At 44.2% G+C, this 18,293-nt stretch overlaps 1 protein-coding gene across 1 annotated transcript in view; it reads left to right on the top strand.

Moving 5' to 3' along the window:
• SKIC2 (SKI2 subunit of superkiller complex) overlaps positions 1 to 18,293 on the top strand; it is a 98,154-nt gene that overhangs the window by 44,667 nt on the left and 35,194 nt on the right. The window contains exons 16-18 of the mRNA XM_073598429.1: positions 1,751 to 1,844; positions 5,528 to 5,740; positions 12,522 to 12,632. Of these exons, the coding sequence (XP_073454530.1) occupies positions 1,751 to 1,844; positions 5,528 to 5,740; positions 12,522 to 12,632 (418 nt within the window). The remainder of the gene's footprint in view (positions 1 to 1,750; positions 1,845 to 5,527; positions 5,741 to 12,521; positions 12,633 to 18,293) is intronic.

Here is an 18,293-nt window from a genome sequence, read left to right as displayed (position 1 = left end):
GGACACACACCAACTCCTGGATCCTCTGCAATCAGGCTTCCGCCCAGGCCATGGCACAGAAACAGCACTTCTCAAAATATGGGACGATGCCCGTGAAGCAGCAGATGACGAAGAATCATGTCTCCTGGTACTGTTAGACCTCAGTGCAGCATTTGATACAGTGGACCACAATACTCTACTTGTCCGCCTCACAGAAGTAGCAGGAGCCACAGATTCTGGTCTAAAATGGTTTGCATCCTTCTTAGAAAATCGCTCTCAGACAGTGAAACTAGGAGCATTCACCTCTGAACCCGCGCAATCTCCTGTGGAGTCCCTCAGGGTTCACCCTGGTCACCAGTGCTATTCAACATCTACATCTGCCCACTCCTCAAAATCATCAAAAAATCGGACCTCTGCTTCCACTCATACGCTGATGACACCCAACTCTACTTTCGCATCACCGGACAAAAAGACCATCATCAGCAATTAGAGAAATACCTCACTTTGATAGATGACTGGATGACTATTAGCTCCCTCAAACTCAACGGTTCAAAAACAGAACTTCTTCTCCTACACGCTAACCAAAATTCCAAAACCAAGACTCCATGGACACCTCCCACCATCTTTGGACAGACCATCTCTCCTAGCACCAAAGCCAAGCGTCTCGGAGTTATCTTTGACTCAGAAATGACAATGGATGCACAAATAGGATCAGGAGTTAGTGGATCTCACCATCTCCTCCGCCTGCTACGTAGATTCATCCCAGAAGAGGACAAAGCAGCAGTAGTTGGAACAATCATCAATTCACGACTCGACTACGCAAACTCGATCTACATAGGATTACCCCAATATCAGCTTGCGCACCTACAACTCATCCAAAACGCGGCGGCAAGACTGCTAACAGGAAAAAAACCCTGGGAGTCCATTTCCCCATTCCTGAGGAGCATACATTGGCTAACCGTAAAGAATCGGATCACATTCAAGACCCTCTGCCTCACCCACAAATGCATACAAGGAAATGCTCCTCAATATCTTCGAGAGAAAATAAATCACTACACACCCAATCGCAATCTTCGATCGTCTAACCAAAACCTCCTCCTCATTCCCAAATACCGCTACAAAGTAAAGGGAGAACGAAGATTTGCAGTCCAAGGACCTCAGCTATGGAACGCTCTTCCGACTTACATCCGCATGGAAGAAAACCATCAGGCCTTCAGGGAAAAACTCAAGACCTTCCTCTTCTAAGAAGCTGACAACACAAAACGCATTTAGCGCCTGGAGGCGATTCAGTTTGCCTTTGCAGCGCTTTACAAATCATTCATTCATTCAGAGGTGATCAAATGCCATAAAAAGAAAGCTCTACTTGTGGGAAGAAAATGAAAAAAATTTAGTTTGTGTACAGTGTTGCATGACTGCGCAATTGTCAATCAAAGTGCGACAGCGTTGAAAGCTGAAAATTGTCCTGAGCCGGAAGGGCGAAAGTGCCCGGTATTGAAGTGGTTAAGCACGGTAAAATCGACTGCGTTTTCGGCGCCCTTAGCACTTTTTTCTCTATCTGAAAAACGCTGATAACCCTATTTTCATCCGAAAAGTTTTAGCAGCCAAAATTCCGGTGCATCGCTAGAATAAGGATATTGTTAATGTCACTCTAAATTGGGAGAGCTGCCCTATCTTACCAATGACTGATTATATTTATGAAGGGAAAACCCCCAAAGAGCTAACTGTTCTCCTTTTACAGTCTGGTAATACAGTGTTTTCCTTTTATCTCTAGCTACTATGCTGCTGTTGATGCCAAAAAGGAGCGATCCTCTAAATATTCCCAAACGTTTGGAGCAAAATACCCGCATGGCGGTGGAGCCGGGCATGTGAGTAACATGTGGGGGGTGCATGCAAAGCTGGGCAAAGCCAGAATGATGGCAGTATTGGATCAGGGAGGGAGATTGTGCATTTAAAGCCCAACTCTCTGCATGCCCTACCACCTAGCCCAGCAGTATTTTTGCTTTTTTTTTTTTTTTGTCCTTTTCATTTTTCTTGTGTCTTCTAGACAGTCACATGACACCCAGAGGGTTATTTACTAAAGCTGGTTGGTGCAAAATGTCTCTGTATAGAAACCAATCAGCTTCCAGGTTTTATTGCCAAAGCCTAATTGAACAAGCTGAAATTTAGAAGCCGATTGGCTACCATGCACAGCTCTATCACATTCTGAGTGCACCAGCTTCCAGCTTTAGTAAATCTCCCCCACTGAGTCCTTTTCCCCTACAGACTTTTTCTGGCAATGGGTGGTCCAGGATAATGCAGAGAATGGTGCTGATGTGATGGTATCAATACACTGTGAGTGTAGGGCACCATGTTCAGGATCGGGACCAGAACGCCCTGCATTCACAGCGGAGTCCTCGGTCTTCCTGGTTAAGTGCCATTAACTGCAAAAACGAAGGACATCTTGTGGCAAAGAAGACAAACTGCAGGGGTTAGCTCTGGGTTTAAGGTGGCTGGGAGACATATAAATAAAAAAGCTGGGAGTTGGGCTTTAAAATGGATCTGTAATGAGAGAAATACTGTTAACCTTATTAAAAAAGAAAAAAAAATTGCTTGGCGGTCTCTGGTTTCACTACCACCTTGGACAATGATGGTTTTACTAGTGGTGTGTGCCATCTGCTCCCTCTATTTCTTGCTCTGGGACCCAGAAAACAGTGAGGATCACTGGAATAGCAGCGACTACCAAATTGATTCTGTACTTACACAGAGAATCATCCAGGTATGGAATATGGTTACTTATATTGGTCCAAGTTGAACCAATGTAATTATACAAAAAAAAAATCCCATACCTGAAATTTCAGATTTAAAGTGGGGTTCCATCCAAAAAAACAAAAATACCTGAAAAATTCTAAAAAACAAAAACAAAAAAACATTTGGATATTTTTTTTTTTTTTTTACTTACCTCTAAATGCCTGTTGCTAGGTGGTCCCTCGTAGTCTGCCTCTTCCTTTGCCTGGGCTGGTGACATCACTTCCCCCTCGGCACAGGAAGGGCTCGGCTCTGCTCCCTCCCTTCTGTCAATCATCTGGGACCCATTACAGGTCCTAGGTGATTGAGCGGCCAATCACAGCGCGCGGCGCCGCTCGCGCATGCGCAGTGGGTGCCAGGCTGTGAAGCCACAGCCCAGCGCCCACAGTTGAAATGCCGGCGCCGACGAGCGGAGGGGGAGGGGACGAGCGGGGCTTCGAACCCCCGCATCGCTGGGCTCAGGGACAGGTAAGTGTCCAATTAAAAGTCAGCAGCTGCAGTATTTGTAGCTGCTGACTTTTAATTTTTTTTTTTTTTTTTAATGGACCCCCTGGGTAGAACTCCTCTTTAACAGTTCATACTATATGATCATATTCCTTTAAAAAAGTGATCACTAAAGTATGGACCTTGCTATGTTTTTTGCACATTTTTAAAAATTTAACTAAATTGTAGCTTAATGCTAGGGTTAAAGTGATGCAAAAGTCTCATTTTTTTTTTCTTTAAAAAAAAAAATAAAACATATTCTTACCTTCTCTGTTTTGCACAGAGCAGCCTGGATCCTCCTCTTCTTGAGTCCTTCGCCGGCGCTTCTGGCACTTCTCTCCTGCCGGGTGCCCCCACAGCAAGCAGCTTGCTATGGGGGCACCCGACACGAGCCGCTGCTCTGTGTGTCCATTCAGACACAGAGCCGCAGTTTGGCCCTGCCCCCTCTCCTCATTGGCTCACTGAATTTGATTGGTGGCAGCGGGCGCCAATCGCGCCGTGCTGTTGTCTCAGCCAATGAGGAAGGAGAGTCCCGGGCTGCCGAGACACCTCCTGCAACAACATCACTGGATCGAGATGGGTTCAGGTAAGTATTAGGGGGGGTGTGGGGGCTGCTGCACACAGAATGTTTTTTTTATCTCAATGCAAAACTTTCTGACTTTACAACCACTTTAAATTAAAGGAGAAGCGGGTCAAAGCTCTTTCAGCCCTACTTCTTCTGTGAGTCACAGGAGTGCACTTAGTTCAGTGCACTCCTGTGACCCCTATTCAGCCGACAGTGGGCTCATGTCACTGAGCCAGTCTAACCTCTGGAGAGATCCTGACTTCAAAATTAGGATTCACCCAGATGCCTGGACCGGCAGCTGGCTCAGCCTTTCAGCGAATCACTGAGAAATTTTGAACCAGCCGCTCCCACCCCCTCAGCCTAGCACTCCAGTGAGCACTGGAGGGGCAGAGCAGAGAGCAGGGACTGACAGTCACCACTCTCTGTTTATTGAAAAATGAGCGATCGGCAGTGTTTGCTTGCTCAGTTCCCAGTCTTAGAGGTGGCAGGGGACAGATGCAGCATTGGACTGATGCTGCCATTCACCTAGGTGAGTATGAGTATTTGTTGTTTCTCGGTTAAATAAATGACTAAGACCATTGGCTGAAACACGTCAAAAGAGGGAGCAGAACCATGTGTTGAAACTTGTTGGCTGAATAAAGTTTTGACTGTAAATACATCCTCAGTGAAAGGCTTTTCCTTTGGATTATTCAAACTGTATGATTGAATCAATTGGGATATCGCTGTTTTACTAACCTGACACTAACCTAAATAGGAAACCTTCATTTTGTTTGCAAATATTAAAGGTTCTAACTACCAGCAAGAATAAGTCCTTACATTTTAAAGAGCACCTGTCATTTCAGATCCATCATGGCAGCGCCTGTTAGCGGGCATCCACTCACTTGCTGCCGCCACGTCCCTCACCTTGTTGTGTCACTGCTGCATCAACAGCCTTCCCATTAAAGTTATTGGGACAGTCAGTGAGTCAACAGCGGGTCAAAGGAGGAGCCGCTGCATGACAGAGATCATAGTTGGTCTTCAAAAATTGTGATTTAAATCAAACCTTTTTACTAGTGATTTAAATCATGATTTAAATCAAATTCACCCTGTTTATAATCCAATAATACTTTCTCACCCTGCTCTGCACATGCTCAGTTGCTTTCCTATTTTAGGCACTGCTGAGTTTGTAGAGGCCAGCGTGCAGACAGCCTAAAAGCGGAATTAAACCTTCCTATCCCTTAAAGCCAAGGAATCTGCTTCTGTTTGATCTGCAACTGCCATGGTGCTGCACATGTGATCAGTGATGACACCAGACATTTGCTGGTTTTTCAGTTTGGTTAAGGACACAAGCAAATGTGATAGTTTGCATTTTCAACATTCCAGGAATGTATCTGTTTTTTGAAACTGGTAAATTGATGGGTTTAGTTCTGCTTTATGATTTACTGCTGCTCAGGGGCTCTGGGCTTCATCAAAATGACAACCTCTGGCAAGAAAAAACTGGTGCAACGCTGGCGGCAATTTACAGCCCACACTAATGTTGGGGATATAATTATTAATGTGGAATGTTTGTTCTTTGCTAAAGAACATTATTTTTTATCGAGCTGTTATGAGTAAAGTTCTGCTTTATTAAACACACAACTTCAGTAACATTTAGTTTTTTTTATATCTGGCTGCAGTTCGGCTCTCATCCCATTATCACTGTAGCTCTTGTGATTGATGTCAAATCTGTTTTCCCAGGATAAAGGCACATGGCTGTCTCTGATCCAGTCTCTCCGGAAGCGAGATGCCCTCCCAGTGGTGATTTTCACCTTCTCCCGAACGCGGTGCGAGCAGAACGCCTCCGCACTGACCACGGTAGATCTGTGCACAGCTGCAGAGCGGAGCGAGGTGCAGACGTACTACACCAAGTGCCTGAGCCGCCTGCGTGGAAGTGACCGCCAGCTCCCGCAGGTCTGTGCCACCAAGCTCTTTGAATTGTGTTATTTGTACTAATTCCTGATATTGATGATGATGGTTTTTTCAGAGAGGAACTATCTTATGGGGGTACACAGGAAGGCTGAACTATTACCCTAAAATGTATTTTACCTTTCAGATACTACATTAGGCAGCTCTCTGTACTTGGCTGGTCATCTGTGCCCATCTGCTGTTACTCTTGCTTATACACTGTCTAAGAGGAACCATTATGGAGGAGAAACTCCATTTGTTGTTTCCACCATCCCAAATATAGTATATATAGAGAAATGAGTACCCCCTCCCGGTACAACAGGACTTTAAGGGCGAACTTGAAAACACAATATTTTCAAAAAAGTAGAAAAATGTATTTCATAAAAACAGTGTAATGGTCAAAGATGACAACCATGCGCAAAATGGTACATAATATCCATATATAGTATATAGGAAAAGAGCACTTCTCCTATAGCCCGACGCGTTTCCGGAGATTTGAGATAAATCACTTCTTCAGTCTGCGGATGCTGCTGTTCTGGGGTTCTGTGTGAGACAAACGCTGCTGTTTCTTCAACAAGGATTGATATCCCTACAATTTCAGCCATATACTAGAGCTGCACAATTAATCGTTAAAAAAAAACGTGATCTCCATTCAACCCCTCTGACAATCTCTATTACAGAGTTTGCCTTCATATAACAAGTGGAGAGACTTATCTGCTCACTCAGCTGTCAAAAGAAAACATCTGGGCAGTCTGCCAAGTTTTAACTTGAAACATTGTAACTAACTCTTTTTAGGTCAAAGGGATGTAAGCTTCTGTGTGAAAAAAAAATCCAGGCAGTCTGCCAAGTTTTTAAAAGTGTAAATGCAGGAAGTTTAACCACTTAAAGTCTAAATCTTTTTCTGACACTTGTTTCTTAAGTTAAAATCAATATTTTTTGCTAGAAAATTACTTGGAACCCCCAAAAAATTATATATATTTTAGTAGAGACCCTAGGGAATAAAATGTCAATTGCTGCAATATTTTATGTCACACTGTATTTACCCAGCGGGCTTTCAAACGCAATTTTTGGGAAAAAATACACTTCAATGAATAAAAAAAAAAAGAAACAGTAAAGTTAGCCCAATTTTTTTTTGTTTTAATGTGAAAGATGACTTTACGCCGCAAGAATCGTGAGAGAATCGTGATCTATCTTCTAAGCAAAAAAAATTGTGATTCTCATTTTAGCCAGAATCGTGCAGCTCTACCATATACTGCTCTGCATGAACCTGCTACTGGGACTTACCCTTTTTGGGGATCCTTGTGAGGGATCTCTCGAGCCTTGAGGATTTATTCTTCATTGGGTGACTTTCTTTTCCATCTGGATATGTGTCTCCACTTCCGCTCAGCACCATCCTTATAATCTTTTTTAATAAACACTTGATACAATGAATGTAGTATTGAACGTCTACAACTATTGCCTCCTTCATGCCCCCAAAGAAGGGATTTAGCTTGAATCTCCCGAAACGCGTCGGGCTATAGGAGAAGTGCTCTTTTCTTATATACTATATATGGATATTATCTATCATTTTGCGCATGGTTGTCATCTTTGACCGTTACACTGTTTTTATGAAATACATTTTTCTACTTTTTTGAAAATATTGTGTTTTCAAGTGGCCAAAAGTATGTGGGCACCTGTCCAAATTAAGTTCAAGTGTTTCCAGTGAAGGGTACTGTTAATTCTGTAATAACACACAAAGACATTTTACACAATTGTCCGCTTTCAACCTAGTGACAACTGTTTGGGGAAGTCCCTTTTCTGTTCCAGTATGTCTGTGCCACTGTAAATAAGAAGTGCAGTGCTAAAACTATACTTGCAATATATAACACAATGCATCGCACAGGTGCAAAGATTACTAAAGTGCATTTGGTGCAATCAATAGTGTATGAACAATATAGGTAATCAATAGCAAAGTATTTCATAAAAAAGAAATATGCAAAAAATAAAATAAAACATGTACTAATTAAAGTGCAATAAGTGCCATCAATTGTGCAAAACCTAAGATTCAGCTGGAGATGAATTTCAAACATAAATACCAGTGCAATATATAAAAATGGTGCAGATCTCTGCAAAAAATCATATGGGACTAAAATCCATGTGTAAAGTCCATTGCTAAACCGTGTTGAAATGATGATCAAACACCCAGCTGTGTGACACCCATCACCAAAGTAAAAAATGGAGGCTTACCAGAGAGCCTGCGACCCGTTTCGTCATAAATGACGTCTGTGCCCCGTGTACAAATCTAGCTCCACAAAGACACGGTTTGATGTGCAGGAACTAAAGCAGTGTTTCTCAACCTTTTTTTCAGTCAAGGTACCATTTAAAATTATGGATAGTCTTGAGGCTCCCCATTCTAAAATGTAAAAACTATTCTGATAGATTTACATAATGCAGCAACATCCACACAAGTAGGACACCCAATGTTAAAGGGGATGTATTCTTCCAAAATACACTTTTGCAAACTGGTACTGACTAATATTCCAATGTTTCTCTTCTCCATCACTTAGCTGAGACCCCAAAGCTGATGGAGAGAGGCAGGGAAAGGGTCAAACAAGGATGATATGCGGGCAACTGACATCCTCTTTATAAACTGATCATGCAGTTGGTCTTTAGGAGGTTTTGCAGCTAGAAGGTTGTAAATGGTGTACAATGAAAACCTGTGGCTTTCTGTAACTAAAAGGCAGGCTTCATCCACCCACCGGCTTGTACACAATTTTGGGGCAATTTTTAGGCATTTTGCCAAGGCACCCCTGATGAAAACTAGACACCCTGGTTGAAAAAGGCTGAACTAGAGTGTCTTGCACAGAACCCTGACCTCAAACCTACTGAATACCCGTGGGGTAAATTTGAATGCTAACTGCAAGCAGAGTCTACTCATCCAACAGGACAGATCAGCACCTGACCTCACAAATGTTCCTTTGGCTGAATGGGCAGAAATGTCCACAAATACACTCCAAAGTCTTGTGGAAAGCCTTCCCAGAAGAAAGGAGTCTGTTAAAGGGCAGGGACAAGTCTATAGTAATACGTTTTCAAATGGAATGTCCAACAAGCCTATAGATTTGATGGTCAGGTGTTCATAAACTTTTAGGCATATAGTGTATTATTGTGTGCCACACAAGTTCAGTCTTTAAAAGAGAAGTATGGGATTTGCTTTTTTTTTTTTTTTTTTTTTTAATCATACCTAGCTGGATGCAGCATCGGTCTGACGCCTTATCTGTCCCTTTCCGGCTCTAACACTGAGAATCGAGCGATCAAACACCACCGATCGCTCAGTTCTCACAGCTCCATGAGCAAAGAACTGCTGACTGTCGGTCACCAGCTCTCTGCTCTGCCCCTTCCTCGCTCATTAGAGCGCTGGGCTGTGGAGGGGGTTAGGAGCAGCCAGCTCAGGCTCTCAGTGGCTCGCTGAAAGGCTGAGCCGGGGGCCTATAATCATCAGGAAACACACACACTAAGGCTGGGTTCACACTGGTGGGATCCCAGACATCGCATGTGATTTCACACTGCATTGCTGTGTTCATCACATGCGATGTCTGTGCGATGCAAAATTGGCGGAAATCGCATTTGCACCAAAATGGTGCAGGACTCCCTTTTTGGTCTGCACTGGAATCGGATCGCATGGGTGTTCAGTGTGAACCTGGACTAATGCTAGCAACAGAAAATGAAAATTGGCTGTGATGATCTACAAGCGGCAAAGGCAAAGGTTCCAGGTTCTCTATGAAAAAAACATGCAAAGGTCCAACCGCAAGGTCAATAAATGGATGCTTTGCATAATATGGCGAGGGCTTGTTAAACAATATCCTGTTTTGTGTTTATACTTTAACATCCTTTAAAGGGAGCCAACAGAACAAATATTTAATCAGGTATTACATGTATTTTATACTTCGTTTTTATCATCATGTTGACTCATAATCTTAGGCGTAAACTTTATGTATTATATGGTGCAATTCACATCCATGTAAGGTTATTTATTAGCTTAGCTTAGCTTATTAGGGGGCCTAATAAGGAAGAAAAAAAAAAAAAGCAAATAAATGAACAAAGGGATGTGATGGATATTAGTTCTTGGGGTGTGGAATACCATCTGCATGTGAAAAAATGGATTGGAATCACACCAATCCTTTCTGTAAGCTGCACATTAACTCTCCTTGCACCCCCTACACTAACCACCCTCTTGTAACCCTACATGTATACTCTCTGTAATCCTAACACTAATCCTCCCTGTAAACTCGACACAAACCCTCCCTATAACCCTCACACTTGGCTTCCTTGTAACCCCAACACTAAATCGTGTTGTAATTCTAACGCTAATATTCTGATGCTTGGAATAAACTACCAGCAGAGGTAGTGTGACAGTCAACAGTAATTGGTTTCAAATATAGATCAATAGTCAGACAATAAAGTTAATATAAAAAAAAAAACCCTCAAAATAATAAAATAAAAAAAAGGGCAGACTCGCTGCACTACTGTCTTCAATCCTCCTTATAACCCCAACACTAGCCCTCTCTGTAACCTCAACACTAACCTTTCCTGTAACCTCAACACTAACCTTTCCTGTAACCTCAACACTAACCTTTCCTGTAACCTCAACACTAACCTTCCCTGTAAGCTCAACACTAACCTTCCCTGTAACCCTAATTCTAACCATTCCTTTAACCCTAGTACTTGTACCTACCTTGTACCCTAACGCTAACACTCCATGTAAAACGATCCTGTAACTATAACATTATCTCTCCCTGTAATATTAACATTAACCCCCACCCCCGTAATATTAAGGCTCCACTAACACCCAATTCGGCCCGCACTTTCAAATCACTGCAAATTGCGGGACGTGTTTGCGATGGCATTATTTCTTAATGGAACCGCGATTGCTGTGCAGTAAATCACGCTGCAATCACAACGTGTGACGTTTGACGCTCATTGGGGAACATGAGCTTCCTTTGGACGACAGCATTGCGATTTGCCGTGTGACAATCGCGGCAAAATTGCAGCGCGATTGGGGTGTCATTAGAAGTAATGGCATCGCAAACGCATCCCGCGCTTTGCAGCGATTTGAAATCTCGGGCGGAATCGCGGCTATTCCTCCCACAATCAGGTTTGAATGGACCGTAACTTTAACCCTCCCTGCAAGCTTAGGCTGCTTTCACATCTTGGCATTTTGAATCGTGGGCAAATTTGCCAAGATTCTGCTCGTGTTTCCACAGCGTCGAGGTGTGAATGTTAAATTGTAGAAAGCACATCTGCCGTGATTGTCTTGTGATAAATCGCGCTGCAATCGTGGCAGCCCGCATTGTTTTAAGCATGTCGTTTAAAAGTAGCTCCTCAACTTTCTTTGGGCAACAGGCTTCACGCGATGCGATAATTGGCATCTCAAATGTGCTTTCTGTGATTTGCCATTCATGCCTCGGCGCTTTAAAATCGCCGCAAATCTGCCCCCGATTCAAAACGCTGAGATGTGAATACAGCTTAACCACTTCCGGACCGCCCACCGTCGTTATACGGAGGAATATCGTTGTTATGCCATAACCCTGGTATCCTCTTCTTCAGCGGGCGGTCCGCTTCAAGATAAAAGTGGCCTCTGCAGCGAGATCACTGTTATCTGCAGCGGGAGAGAGGCCCCGCCCCCTAACGCCACGCTCCGGTGCCCTCCGCCGCTTACCGGAGCCGTCGGTAGCAGTGGAGGCGATCAGATCCTCTCCCTAGCCTGACGTGGAGTGAGGGGAAGATGGCCCCCACCCGTCTCCATATCACTGCAGGGTGGAAGCAACGTCACTTCCGCCCATAGCTCTTAAAGGGTCTTTTTTTTTTTTTTTAATGACAAAATTTTATTTTTATTTTTTATTGCATTTTAGTGTAAATATGAGATCTGAGGTCTTTTTGACCCCAGATCTCATATTTAGGAGGTCCTGTCATGCTTTTTTTCTATTACAAGGGATGTTTACATTCCTTGTAATAGGAATAAAAGTTACACCATTTTTTTTTTTTTTAAAGAACAGTATAAAAATAAAAGGTAAAATAAGAAAAAAAAGATTTTTTTTTTAAATGCGCCCGTCCCGCCGAGCTCACATGCAGAAGCGAACGCATACGTGAGTAGCGCCTGCATATTAAAACGGTGTTCAAACCACACATGTGAGGTATCGCCGCGATCGGTAGAGCGAGAGCAATAATTCTAGCCCTACTCCTCCTCTGTAACTCAAAACATGCAACCTGTAGAATTTTTTAAACGTCGCATATGGAGATTTTTAAGGGTAAAAGTTTGTCGCCATTCCACGAGCAGGTGCAATTTTGACTTGTGACATGTTGGGTATCAATTTACTCGGTGTAACATTATCTTTCACAATATAAAAAAAAAAATTGGGCTAACTTTACTGTTGTCTTATTTTTATTTCAAAAAGTGTATTTTTTCCAAAAACGTGCGCTTGTAAGACCGCTGTACTAATACGGTGTGATAAAAAAGTATTGCAACGACTGCCATTTTATTCTCTAGGGTTTTAGAAAAAGAAATATGAAATGTTTGGGGGTTGTAAGTTATTTTCTAGCATAAAAAAATGTTTTTAACTTGTAAACAACAAATCTCAGAAAGAGGCTCGGTCCTTAAGTGGTTAAAACTCACTCACCACAGGATCTGTCATTGAGAAGAGAGAAACGCTTTTATTACCAAAATGGCAAATTGTTAGCCCCATGGCTGCTCTTAGCTGGAGGTAAGGGAGTTTTGAGCACAGACATAATGGTATACACATGATAATTACAGGTACTGCACATGCTGGATTTGTTGAAGAGAGGAATTGGTATCCATCACAGCGGAATCCTGCCCATCCTGAAGGAGGTGGTGGAGATGCTGTTCAGCCGCGGACTGGTTAAGGTTAGTGTTCGCTCGGACTTGCTTTTCCTTATAGAAGTTGCTGACCTTGTTGTGAAAATGCTATTTCTCTGGCTGCCTCTGGCCTCAGAGGGCTGACCTAAAACAAGCTGGGTGAGTGGAATTTCGAAAGCTGTTTGATCAGAATGACACCCAGGAAAGGACCTCAAATGGAGAGGCCAGCTATGCAACCTACATACTGTTCAGTAAAGGTGAAAAAAATATAAACTGCCACTAACGCCATAGATCCTTTCTTGTACTGTAGGTATAGTTTGCAAATATATTTGCTCATTACATATACAGGCTCCTCCTTCCTACTTAGGCAGGCCATACACTGAGAAAATGTATTTCCTGCAACCACAGGACACACACAGGACAGGGCTTGGGAGCGAGCATGCACGAGTGCCCCCATCTTGCTATGGGGGCACTCGTGCATGCTCGCTCCCAAGCCCTGCCCTGTGTGTGTCCCGTGGTTGCAGGAAATACATTTCCTGCAAGGAGCCAGGAATGCTGGCGGGGAACCAGAGAAGAGGAGGATCATGGCTGCTCTGTGCAAAACCATTACACAGAGCAGGTAAGTATAACATGTTTGCTATTTTAATGAAAAAAAAAATCAAGCTTTACAATCACTTTTTAAAATCCCTTACAGGTCATACATTTTTAGAGTTAAAGTGGAGGGCCACCCTAAAATAAAAAAGTGCATTAAAATTCTTAAAAAAATAAAAAAAATAAAAATTAAAAAAAAAAAAAAACATTTTAACCTTATCTGAAACCCCTGTTGCTAGGCAGTCTTCCTAATCTGCCTCTTCCTATTCCGCGGCGCTTCCTCCTCTTCGGCGAGTGGCCCCGTTGCCTTCTGGGACATGTGTGTGTCCCAGCAAACAATGGGGAAATTCAGAAAGCACAGCACGACTCGCGCATGCGCAGTAGGAAACTGGCAGTGAAGCCACAAGGCTCCACTGCCTATTTCTCTTAGTTAGGATGGCGGCGCCGGCAGCCGATCCGATGGACGGATCGGCCTCGGTGGGGCCGACATTGCGGGCTCGCTGGACAGGTAAGTGTCCTTATTAAAAGTCAGCAGCTTCAGTGTTAGCTGCTGACTTTAAAAAAAAAAAAAAAAAACGTCCGGAACACCCCTTTAACCTGGAATAATGGCCCTAGAATTATTGCTCATTCCCATGTGCGCAGCAAAATGTAACATGTAGCACAATCAATGTTATCATGCGTAGGCATCCCTGACATGTACATGGGAACGGGGGTGTTTTACAGTATGTGATAGCATGTTTTCTGTGGTAAGTTCCCTTAGCAATGACTCTTCTGTCTTAAAGTGGTTGTAAAGTCGGAAGGTTTTTTACCTTAATGCATTCTATGCATTAAGATAAAAAGCCGCCTGTGTGCAGCAGCCCCCCTAATACTTACCTAAGCCCCATCTCTATCCACCGATGTTGCAGGAGTGTCTCGGCTGCCCAAGATTCTCCCTCCTCATTGCCATTGGCTCCTGCTGCTGTCAATCAAATTCAGTGAGCCAATGAGGAGAGGAGGGGGGGGGGCTGGGGCCTGGCTGTGGCTCTGTGTCTGAATGGACACAGGGAGCTGCGGCTCAGCTCGGGTGCCCCCATAGCAAGCTGATTGCTGTGGAGGCACTTAACAGAAGGGAGGGGCAAGGAGCGTCGAAGAGGGACCCGAGAAGAGGAGGATTTGGGCTGTTCTGTGCAAAACCAACTGCACAGAGCAGGTAAGTATAACATGTTTGTTATTTTTAACAAAAAAAAAAACTTTACAATCACTTTTAACCACTTCAGCCCCGGAAGGATTTACCCCCTTCCTGACCAGAGCACTTTTTACAATTTGGCACTGCGTCGCTTTAACTGCTAATTGTGTGGTCATGCAATGCTGTACCCAAACGAAATTTGCGTCCTTTTCTTCCCATAAATAGAGTTTTTCTTTTGATGGTATTTGATCACCTCTGCAGTTTTTATTTTTTGCGCTATAAACGGAAAAAGACCGAAAATTTTGCAAAAAAAATTATATTTTCTACTTTTTGTTATAAAAAAAATCCAAAAAACTAAATTTTAGTCATACATTTAGGCCAAAATGTATTCGGCCACATGTCTTTGGTAAAAAAAATGTCAATAAGCGTATATTTATTGGTTTGCGCAAAAGTTATAGCGTCTACAAACTAGGGTACATTTTCTGGAATTTACACAGCTTTTAGTTTATGACTGCCTATGTCATTTCTTGAGGTGCTAAAATGGCAGGGCAGTACAACCCCCCCCCCCAAATGACCCCATTTTGGAAAGTAGACACCCCAAGGAAATTACTGAGATGCATGTTGAGCCCATTGAATATTAATTTTTTTTGTCCCAAGTGATTGAATAATGACAAAAAAAAAAAAAAATTACAAAAAGTTGTCACTAAATGATATATTGCTCACACAGGCCATGGGCATATGTGGAATTGCACCCCAAAATCCATTTAGTTCTTCTCCTGAGTATGGGGATACCACATGTGTGGGACTTTTTGGGAACCTAGCCGCGTACGGGGCCCCGAAAACCAATCACGATTAGTTTAGTTCAGGTGATTGAATTTAGTTCCACTTTAATGAGATATCGGAGGTCTATAAGGAGGGCTGTGCCCTCCACTGAAGCTAATGAAGTGCGTATCGCACTCCATTGGCTTCTGTGACAGCAGAAACTGGAAGTGACCAACAGGGCCGGTACAAGGAGGGGGGGGGGGGCGGATGCCCTGGGCGGACCATTTAATGGAGGAAGAGGGGCGCAATAGAAGCGCCAGTGAGCCGGTGTTGTAACAATTCCTGCTACCTATGCAGAGGCCGCGCGAAAATTGATAATTTTTAACATGTGCCAAGTGCGCTCCTGCACCCGGCACAAGCCTGAGACCAGCCCCGCCCCGCCTCTCACTTCCCTATTAGGGTTTCTATCCCGCATTGGAGGATCTACCTGTCAATCGCCGACAGCTGGCGCCTGACGGGTAGATCGAGATGCATGCAGAGCAGTGCAGGAAGCATCTGTAATAAGTTCTCTCTCTCATGTCACGCTGCTCCCCGGCGACCCCTCCTCTCTTCTCGTCCTTCCCTATTTGCTTGTGACATCATCTGGGACTCATCTGGGATGGACGAGAAGAGAGGAGGGGCTGCCGGGGAGCAGCGTGACATGAGAGAGAACTTATCACAGATGCTTCCAGTGCTGCTCTGCATGCAGGCTAGTAAACCATGTGCCACACTTAATGTGCTATGTGCCCTGACGTGCCCCATGATGTGCCCTGACGTGCCCCATGATGTGCCCTGACGTGCCCCATAATGTGCCATGTGCCCCATCATGTGCCATTATGTGCCCTGATATGCCATATGCCCCCGTGCCCTGATGTGCCCTGTACCGTGATGTGCTGTGCCCTGTACCGTGATGTGCTGTGCCCTGATGTGCCCCGTGCCCTGATGTGCTATGGGCCCTAATGTCCTATGTGCCCCAATGTGCCTTGTGCCCCCGATGTGCTGTGCGTTAATGTCGTGTCCCCTGATGTGCTGTGCCCTGATGTGCTGGGCTCTGTACCCTGATGTGCTGTGCCCTGATGTGCTGTACCCTGATGTGGCCTGGTGTGCTGTACCCTGATGTGGCCTGGTGTGCTGTACCCTGATGTGGCCTGATGTGCTGTGCCCTGATGTGCTGTGCCCTGTGCCCTGATGTGCTGTGCCCTGATATACTGTGACCTGTGCCCTGATGTGCTGTGCCCTGATGTACTGTGACCTGTGCCCTGATGTGCTGTGCCCTGATGTACTGTGACCTGATGTGCTGTGTCCTGTCGCACCGATTAGAACGGTATCATTGTACTGAATGGGGCGTGACAAGTTTCCCCAGTGTGAACCGCGCCTAAGTCACTGATCGCCGCCAATACTAGTATTTAACAAATTCCCAGTATAGATCCCATCGTCTGTAGGCATTGTAGCTTTTACAGCGGCGGGGGGGGGGGGGGATGCAGTTTTCCATCTTTTCCCTGGGCACCAGATGACCTTGTCCCGGCACTGGTGACCAAATACTCGCTTCCAGGTTCTTACTAGCCGTGGGGGGGGATCAGTGAAGGGATGTTCGCTGGTCTCCCTCATCTATGCCTGGGGACACCTACTATGCATGTTCTAGGCCTATGAAGTAGGGTAGCAGAGTATGAGAAACATGGCGGGAATGGGGGGGGGGGGGGTAAATGTACAACTTCCATCTAAGAATTGACAGTCGGCTTGCCAGATTTACACACACCCCTGGTTGATCTAGCAGCCAAGAGCGTGTGTAACACGGCCCACTGCAGCTAACAAATCCCAAGGGGTTACCCTGTGTGTACTGTGCTGGCAGATCTCTAGCAAAGAGTTATGGATCTTAAAGTGGGAGTAAACTCCCATGGTTGATATCTACCTATAGGTTATTATTATTATTATTATAATACAAGATTTATGTAGCACCAACAGTTCGCGCAGCGCTTTACAACATGAGGGCAGACATTACACTTACAATACAAATTAATACAGGAGGGATCAGAGGGCACTGCTCATTAGAGCTTACAATCTAGAAGGGAGGGTCAAGTGGAAACAAAAGGTAATAACTGTGGGGGGTGAGCTAATGGAGAAAATGAAAATACAGTTAGGTGTGGGTAGGGTAGGCTTCTCTGAAGAGGAGGGTTTTCAGGGATCATCTAAAAGCTAATAGAGTAGGAGATAAGCTGACAGATTGTGGTAAGGAGTTCCATAGGATTGGAGAGGCTCTGGAAAAGTCCTGGAGGCGAGCATGGGAGGAGGTGACGAGTGAGCTAGAGAGCAGGAGGTCTTGAGAGGAACAAAGAGAACGAGTAGGTTGGTATTTAGAGACTAGGCTAGTGATGTAGCCGGGGGCTAAATTTTGGATGGCTTTGTAAGTAGTTGTATGGTGGTATAGGTTAACGTATAATAAGGTTTACCTATAGGTACAGTAAATATCTCCTAAACCAGCACTGTTTAGTAGATATTTTCTTGTGAATGGGCTGGTGATGTCACCAGCGCATGCGCTCTGAAGGAATGGCATGCCCGTTCCCTTCCTTCAGAGTCCTGGGCCATGGATAGCGACTCCTGTGTGCATGCACGTGAGTGACTTGGCCTATCAGACGGCCGGAGGACGTGAACCAGGAAGGATGACCGGGTGAAGATGGAAGCCCTGTCAGCAGTGACAGCACTCCACTGGAGGGCTTTGTTTTAAGGTAAGTTTCACATAATTTGCTAGTATGCGATGCATACTAGCACATTATAACTTTACCTTGCAGGTTTTAAAAAAAAAAGCATTGTGGTTTACTACCGCTTTAAGGCTTGGGGGTACATTGTATTTTAATTCACGTAACAAAAAACTGAACCCCCCAATCTGTCTACTAATTGCACATTGCACAGTGATATATATAGAGTCCTATGTATAAGCCTGCTCCAAAGAAACAATTAGACAGGTCCAAAATATTATAATAATTTTAGGTATGCTGTGTGAATGGGAACACATAGCAATCATATAGTGGGGGCTTCTTGCAAAAAAAATAAATACTCTTTAGAGAAATATTCAGCTTTTTCACCAATGATCGCTTGGCTCCCTGCTGTGCGCAGCATATGGAAGGAGGGGGGTGGATGTCAGGAAATGAAAGTAA

The sequence above is a fragment of the Aquarana catesbeiana genome, linkage group LG09, assembly GCF_042186555.1.
Source record: "Aquarana catesbeiana isolate 2022-GZ linkage group LG09, ASM4218655v1, whole genome shotgun sequence".
Classification (NCBI taxonomy): Eukaryota; Metazoa; Chordata; class Amphibia; order Anura; family Ranidae; genus Aquarana; species Aquarana catesbeiana.
The sequence above is the reverse complement of the archived record's forward strand: the minus strand, read 5'-3'. Positions and strand labels throughout refer to the sequence as shown.